The sequence below is a fragment of the Sesamum indicum genome, linkage group LG7 (genome assembly GCF_000512975.1).
Source record: "Sesamum indicum cultivar Zhongzhi No. 13 linkage group LG7, S_indicum_v1.0, whole genome shotgun sequence".
In the NCBI taxonomy this organism is placed as follows: Eukaryota; Viridiplantae; Streptophyta; class Magnoliopsida; order Lamiales; family Pedaliaceae; genus Sesamum; species Sesamum indicum.
Genome location: NC_026151.1, coordinates 11,230,361 through 11,238,925, shown reverse-complemented (window position 1 = coordinate 11,238,925; position 8,565 = coordinate 11,230,361). Strand labels below are relative to the sequence as shown.

The 8,565-nt window shown below is 37.3% G+C and overlaps 1 protein-coding gene across 1 annotated transcript in view; it reads right to left on the bottom strand.

Moving 5' to 3' along the window:
* LOC105167120 (protein NEDD1) overlaps positions 2,323–8,565 on the bottom strand; it is a 7,821-nt gene continuing 1,578 nt past the window's right edge. Inside the window, exons 3-10 of the mRNA XM_011086699.2 lie at positions 8,099–8,365; positions 7,903–8,007; positions 7,266–7,331; positions 6,905–7,126; positions 5,903–6,457; positions 3,253–3,846; positions 2,842–3,021; positions 2,323–2,770 (exon numbers count right to left, since the gene is read on the bottom strand). Of these exons, the coding sequence (XP_011085001.1) occupies positions 2,663–2,770; positions 2,842–3,021; positions 3,253–3,846; positions 5,903–6,457; positions 6,905–7,126; positions 7,266–7,331; positions 7,903–8,007; positions 8,099–8,365 (2,097 nt within the window). The 3' untranslated portion in view covers positions 2,323–2,662. The remainder of the gene's footprint in view (positions 2,771–2,841; positions 3,022–3,252; positions 3,847–5,902; positions 6,458–6,904; positions 7,127–7,265; positions 7,332–7,902; positions 8,008–8,098; positions 8,366–8,565) is intronic.

The window sequence follows — 8,565 nt, the reverse complement described above, 5'->3', positions numbered from 1 at the left end:
CGATATTTACCAGTAAATGTAAGAGAACGGATTAGTGGGCTCAACCTCATTGCATCATAGATTTCTTTCAAGCAGCCATCTGAATTCACGAACAGAAATTATTGAACCCCTGCAAAATGAAGCATCTCGTGTAGAATACTTGAATGAAGATCTGATGAAAGATCATCATCAGTTTTAATGGTGCGAACAAACTTTTCCTTTTGGGCTTCTCTCATACAAAGGTCCCTCGCAAGATCATGAATGCTGCATGTCCTAATTTTTCCACTTAACTTCCTCTCACTCACCAAGACAATACTTCTATCAATAAGATCCTGCAAATATTTCTCTCCCACATCATCCAAACTTTCTCTAGGACATATCCAAAAAAAATCTTTCTTCAGGGGTTTTAGAAATCCTTCAGCAGCCCACAACCGAACGAGTTTCGAGACCGGAATTTGGTAATCCTCCAGGAAAACTCCGATATAAAGGAAACACATTTTTAAGTGTTGTGGTAAGTGGTTATAACTCAAAGATACTATCTCTAAGCACTGGTCATTATGTGTAGATATAATTGAATGAACGCTTTCTGCAACATTTCGCCAGTGATTTTGTGCATGTTGGACCTTGGCAAGGAGCCCACCAACTACCAGAATTGCTAGAGGAAGTCCTCGGCAACTTTGTGAATCTTAATACCAACTCCTTCCAATTCAGTGGGACAATTTTCATCCTGAAACACTTTTTCTTTAAGCAGATTCCAACTTTCATTATTGTTTTGGAAACGCATGTTATAAGGAGGGCTATTAGAGCTAGCATACAAAGCCACATCCGATATCCTAGAAGTCAAGATGATTCTGCTTCCATTGCCATCATCTGGAAACAATACTTTGATTTCATTCCAGATCTCGATATCCCACATGTCGTCCAAAACAATTAGATAACTGCTACCCTTCAGACTTTTGTATAGGTACTCTGCTAATTCTTCAGAACTATTTTCACATGTTTTTCCTGTAAGCTTTTTCATAGACACTAGGAGGCCTAGCAGGATTTCGCGGACTTGATATTCTTGGTATAGTTACCCAAGCACGTGTATAAAAGTGATACGCTATAAAAGCATCATCATAGATATTTATAGCAAGAGTAGTCTTCCACTTCCTCCCTTTCCAACAATTGAAACAACGTCGAGTTTGTATGATAGCTCTCCAGTCAGCCTGTCCTTTATTTGCAATATTTCATCAACAAATCCCACAATAGTGTTCTTCCCACCAGAGGCTAATCTCAAAGAACCAGCTGAAAATGAATTCTTGGGCGCCAAACTTTTCGAGCCCATGTTCCTAAACTCCATCGCTTGCAGTTTTGCTGAATCAAAGTTTTCTACCATCCGTTGCATCTCCTGACAGAATATAGTATAACTCCTATCCACAGCATTCACACATTGAAAGAAGTTGATTTGATATATAAGAATCTATCAAATTTGTGCTGCATAAGCTGCATCCCTGTTTTGTGTTTCAAGTTCTTTTACTTCTTTGCTGTTTTCTGTGGAAAATCTTCAAGAAAGGTTTGGAGGAAACTAACCTTTGAAAGGAAGCACTCAATTTGTTCTTTGTTGCAAAGAAATTCATGCCCATCTCTAATTTGTTCAAGTGTTTGTATTAAAGAAACTACAAAAGCATAAGCCATTTCTTGGTTCTTGACCTCTTGTATTTCGGTGGTTGGGCCAGCGTGGAGTACTGCGCTTATACTTAGCACGCTGATTTTGACTCAGTCACATGAATACGTGATGAGTATAAAATCCACATAGTATTTTTCTTTTTCAAAAACTTAATATAGAACCACAAATTTTGTGTCTGAAAGAGTTTAAAGTCATCAACAATGCTCAAATAGTATATTAATTTGTTGTGTGATCATTTAGTCACTAGCATCTCACTTGAAGTTTACGAATTTGAACCTCAAATTTGTCCCTTTATGTGTGTTAAGCGTTATCGACTTATCTGAATCAACAAAATCAATATGTCCTAATTTATATCGATGAAATTAAGTCACCAAATTAGATAATTATTTGGCAACCTTAAAATAAAAGAGAACATTTTGTTCCGATTAAAATTTCTTACTGAAGATGTTAACAACAAACCCTCAACTCCATCTAGTTTCTTCTTTCCACCAAGAAAGAAGAAAATAAAGTATACATTAAACAGAATACTAAGATATTTTTCTCACTACATCAACATCAATACGATAATGTTTCATACTACCTTCCACAAACGAAAAACTTGGCTCTTTTATTTTCATAAGTTAGCTAAAAGAATGACAGAAAACAGAAATGACGTACCCATAACACACGAGCTCTAGCACTATGAAAATATGAGGCGACTATATTAACAGAAGTAGTCAGAAATCCATACATAAACAAACACCAGAATATTTTAGGTCACTCAAAGTCGAAATCTGTCTGTACATGTTAACAACGTAGCTTGTAGAAGTAACACTCGGTAATACTTTCTGCATAAATTACTCCCTTAACCTTATAGTGCAAAAAGAATAAATGAATGAACATCCAATTCTAACTACAAGTACACCGTTCTCCATTGCACTAAAAGTCAGAATAAACTCCTGTTATACAAAATGAACATTAAATGTCTGAAAGAGCAGTTAATAAATGAACCTTGATGACAGGATCCATCCGTGTTCACAGTAGCTGGCGAAGCTGCCGTGTTTCCTTTTGAAGCGATTGAATTTCTTTCATGATCTCAGCCTGATTTTCCAATATCAATCTCATGACACTTGACACCTCCATCTGCACATAAGTTTCAAATATTAGAAGAATAACATGTAGAAGGAAAAGACGAGCATGGTATCAGATGTTACCTCCTGCAGATGGAATTGCCTTAATATTTCTATATGAAGATTGCGCATGTCTTCATGAATAGATTTCTGAAATGAAGCAAGAGTTTCTTCAAGTGTACGCTGAAATAGCTGAAGAGTAAAAGAAGCTCCCTGCTGTGAGTCAGGCTGTGATAAACTATTCTGCGACTGCGTCACACCACCCTGCCACAAAATTACAAGACAGTGAGTAAAAACTGAATAGAGTTAACACCCAGGCATTTGCAATGATTAATCATCTTGGTTGGGAGCAGCAAATATAAAATTTGTGCCATTAAATTGGGATCCAAATGAGATTTTCCGTCTTCAACGAAGAATAACGGTAGAGATATATAGATAATAACTAATTGCACCAGATCCCAAACAGAAAGACTACAACATACAATTGTTTCTTACATTTGTAGTCATGAGGGCACTGGTCCCTGTGGCAGATTGAATTTCGGACCTCGACAATAAGCTATTTAGAAGTTCTTCCCTTGTTTCTGCTCCTGTTTTCTTAGATTTTGGTGACCCGACAGAAAGAGATGTTGTCTCACTTAAGGATGGTGTAGCCGCAATTCTCTCAGCATAGCTGGAGAATCTTCTAGGGAGAGACAGAGCTGGACCAAGAGTATCAAGGTTAGCTTGCCCTGTAATGCTTTTTGTAACAGAAGGAGACACAACAGCTTCTGAAGATCCTAAAGAAATTTCTTGCTTGCAGTTTTCTTTCCCACGCAAATTAATCTGGCTCAGGCCTGATACTAAACTGGTTGTATTTTGACTTGTGGGGAGACTATCTTGTAATCCGGACGACATTAATCCTGACGATGAACTGCAGGATGTCATCATTGCAAAACGAGAAGGCATGTTTATAGATTGACGTTGGTGAATAAATTTGTCTGATAATCTCTGGCCACCCCAAGCTTCAGGTGGTGTAGTGGAGGAAGAGTCATCAGCACGTGTAGAAGTAAGTATGGATGTCAATGGAGATAAGGTTGAATGGACATCATCCTGCAAGAGCACCAACTAAATCAAAACGTGCCATGTGATGAGATATTCTAAGTAGCCATCAACTGTAGTGACAAATCAAAGTACCTAGTGCAGGGAAAAGAGAACCGAACCAAACATTTTGCATCTACAGAGACAGTTGTACCACAAAATAACCTTGTATATAGCATATAAGTGTCTTAAGGCATTTATAGCATATCGACCAGTACAATGGTAGGTCTCAATTTATTAAATCATCTACCTAGCAGATAAGGAACCTAATTCAGTATACTCAAAAGATGATATTTGCATCCAACATTAGACTTTGAATAACGTTGTCATAGTGAGATGCATAGCACATGATATGGAGCATGAGACAAAGAATATCACTAGTTCAACCAACTTCTAAACATGAAAATGGTACATTGATGATATCTCTGGAAAGATCCCAACTATGATTCCAGGGAAACAAATAACCTTCTCCATTCCATTTTTGTTTACACTGCTTCATTCATAAATATCAGAGCATGGGCAATATTATTTGATTCTCAGTGTCAACATCATGTTGCACTATTTCTGAAAAATCAAGCAACCTAAACTGGATTTATTTTGCATGTTACTGTCATTACTATGCAGCTGGATTTAAAAACAAAAAAGTTATTCAATCCTATTTCCAGAGTAACTTTCAAGTCCTAAGGTTCTTAAAAATCAAAAGTTGCAATGCATGGTCAAGGTTTCAAGTGCTTCATTAACCATTATCTCCACAAGCAATCCCTCAATTCTGTTGGTGGCTAATATTCATACCAGGATGCCGTAAATATGAGCTCTTAATGATAGGTAAAGCCTTCTTATTAAATAGGTATAATTTGCATTATTTAGGTGAGTTCCTTTGCATTTTTCCATAGGTCACAACCTCTTTTATTTTTTTAATGTTTTTTTTTCATTGAATGATAGCAGATGACAAGACTTTATATAAGAATCAAATATCCATAACTAATATTTGTGACATCTTTATGAAGTGAATAACTATTCTAAATTGAAGTGTTATGCAACTCACAGAAGATCCATATTCTGAGAGTACCGACTTGTGAACGGCAGTTGAAATATCCCAATTAAACGTCTACAATGCCTAAATTAGAGAAACATGTGATGTGCCATGAATGCTGTTACATTTGTGATAACTAGTTAAGGGTTGTTCGCAATAGCTTCTAATTCTGTTCTGGGAAAAAGTTACATTTTGTTGTGGGAATAAGTTGTAGAGAAAAAAGTTGTAAGTAAGCATACCAAAAGTTGGGAATGCTCGAACAAAAATAAAGTGGAGTGAGTGTTTAGAAAAACAACTTAATGTTTACAAGTTTACCAATAAGGTACTCCTTATAGCTTTTGACTTAAATCAACTTAATTTAAGTAATTCAAAGGCAGAAGTTCTGAAACATAACACTCTTCGCGAATTATTTTCAACAATGAGCTAATAAGCGCTTATTTTAAGCACTTGCAAACACTCCCTTAGTAATCGACTTCAAATTACTTGTCCATTGAGTTAAGATTAGGTTTACAGGTGAATATGACTTTCTTTGGAGACACAAGGAAGCATCAAACTTTTTTATGTTATCTACAAGCAACTTTTTCTTATATCAATTTCATGGCATCCAATTCATGACCATGAAGTAGATTACTTTCACCAATACTATTTCCAACTTTTTTATTTGTTCAATTTTTTAAAAATGGCTATTTCAGCAAGCACAATAGCAGGCATCCCAATATATCTGAATCATTAAAAGGGTTGGTCTCCACATAATGGATTGATATATGAAATATGTAACTCTCCTAGTTCCGCATGAGTGCTACCAAGAAAAATGAAAAGGTTTATGCTTCTCTGATTTTGTAGTTTACCTGCCATTAGAGTTGAATGCAAAACATAATCCAAATTTATGTACCATGAACTCCACCAAGTAAACTGCAGAACTAAAGATTTCTGGCCAATATATTGGACAAATACACCATAAGCACATTTTACTAAAACATATGCTAGCAAACCACACGAGAATAACAGAAATGACCAAGATAGGGTAAGAAGTACCTGTTTGGATGCTGAATTGGGCTTCCAGTCAGAAACTGGATGATTGTCAATGGCCCCATCCTCTGAAGAACCAAACCTCCGAGAAGAAAAAAGAAAAGAAGGTTTTCTATCCAGATCTTTATTTGAAGCATCATGATTATCCCACAATTTATCAAGAGTGGGTGTAATTGGTTGAACTTCTACAAGGGGCGAAAACACCTCCATATCATCCTTGAAGTTATAACTTCGAGGTGCATGCAGTCTTCCTAGAGTTCTACCAGTCAATAAGCTGCTTCTAACAGGTGATTCCTCTGAAGCAGATAGACTGGGAGCACTTGATTTTGAATTACCCGCTGAAGTAGAAAACATATCTCCAGAAATAGCTGAATGGCTAAGATTCCGAGATCCAGATGCTGCTGTGGGCATTGAAAGGCTCGACGACGACCTAGAAGGAAGTGGGTCGGGCATAAGGATTGAGTCACCTGTATCACCAGCCAGAAGAACAGTCTCATCTGTGCAATTATTTTCATTGACTGTCACAGGTTTTGACCTCTGCCAGCATAGATTTGTGACAGCCTGATGAAGATCAAAATTTAAAAACCTTAACCCTTCAAATCAACTTGATAAAGAGAATAAGTGCGGCTGCAGACAGAGGAAAAACATTCTTTTGCCATACAATGGACGCTGAGCATTCTAGACAGTTCTTATACTGGCAGTGAGCCACTGATCTGCCCCACTACCAGCTATTCACTAACCTGGTTAACTACAAGTTTCATGAAAGAAAGATTGGAGTCTCCCAACAAGTGTTCAACCAGACCAATTTACAACAACAACATTATGCTACAGGACTAACTGGGTTTCTTGACAGGTATTGACGCACACAAATACACAGCAGGAACATTATTGTACACTATCAACACCCCATATGCTTTATGTAGAAATTTATAACATATGCCATTAATCACTGAAAACAAATATTCAGGCAAGAACAAGTCCAAACAACACTTAGAAAGTAAGAATCACCTCCGAGTTCCCATATGCACGAAGAACAGTGATCGGTTGGGGCTTCCCACGAACATCATAGAACACAATTTGACCACTGACTGTACCGGCTGCCAAAGTTAATCCATCATCAGTGAAAGCCAATGAAGAAAAAGGTGCCTCGTATGGTATGCAAGAAGATGGCTTCCTGGATCCTGTGTCAAAAGTGTATAACTTCATATCCAAACCGACGCTAGCAACAATCTGTCAAATTCACAAAGCAAAGTTAAACAAGAAATTAATGCTTGGCATAAGTCTTGAAGCAAAGAGTCTCAATTCTATGAATATAAATGACCTATAAGGGCAACACAAAAAATTCAAGCCAGCATGATAAAAGAGACACCTTGTCATTTGATGGTGAGAAACTAACTCCAGAGGTCGGTGCAGAATGCTGCTTCAACCAAGAAACCTGCAAAATGCAAAAAGGACTCTTGGTAATCGATAACAGATGCAATAAAGAGCACCAAAATAGGTCACAGCTAATGCTCAGATATTGTGTAATTCGAAAGCAAACTCAAGGTTCAATCCAGTTGTCTTATTAAGAGCCAGTTGCCAAAGACAAAAAAGAGTGTTTTCGCTCTTTTGACTGAAAAGACAAAGGCAAATGACATGTGTCAGAGCTTTTGCTTCTGCTTTCTGAGAGTTTAATTTCAGGATTTCCAACAAAACCAAGACTCACGTCACTGAAGATGGTGCTTTTCAGCCACTTCGCATTTTTGTGATTTTATTGTAAATTCCTTTTGGACATTTAAATCATCCAAAAAATTACAGCAATACAAAAATTCCCCTTCCCCCTAAACTCAAATCTCCAGCACCACCACCATAGCGCCAGAACCACCAGTGTGGGTATGGCGGCATATACACACATTTGGAGCATTAATTTACCTACTAAAGTATCACCCATCTCAGTTTCCTCCTAAAATACAATATACAGTGTAATCATCTTGTCAACAAGATATAAGTCTTGTTATAATGCAAACCTTTGGGCTGCGACCAGTCGTATCCCACAGGTGGATGGACCCATCATCACCAGCCGTAACTAAAAGGTGCCTGCTCATCCGTGAATAATCAAGTGCCCCCAAAACCTAACCATGTAATTTTTATATAAGGGAAGGAAAAATTATATAAATCAAAAATATATTAAGTGGTTTTGTAGCTCGGAACAATATAAACGACCTGTCCATTCGGGTCCCTGAGTTCAGCAGCCCTAGTACCAGAAGCAAGATTGTGAAGTATAAGATCCCCTTTACGGCTAACAGAAGCTATGTGCTCATCTTTGCAGTTGTACATTACACCTGTTATAGTATCCGTATGACCTTTCAGCCATTTGACGCATCGCTTGTTCTGCAAATCCCATATTCGTACAACTTGACTGGTTCCACCAGAGCAGAGATATCTAGACCCTTTGTTGCTAAAGCTGATCATTGATATTGCCTCTGATGGCTTACATGTTTAAACAGAACAAACCAAAAAAAATGGAAAAATCAAGCAGATATTCCAAGATGTTTCAAATATATGAAATACAATTTCAGGCGAGACACAAAAAGCTCCAACTCATTAAACATTAACTCATCACATAAACTTCTTCAAGCAGCTTCAATTAGAAATTCTGCTATGTTATTGCTTTAATCCAAAATTCATGC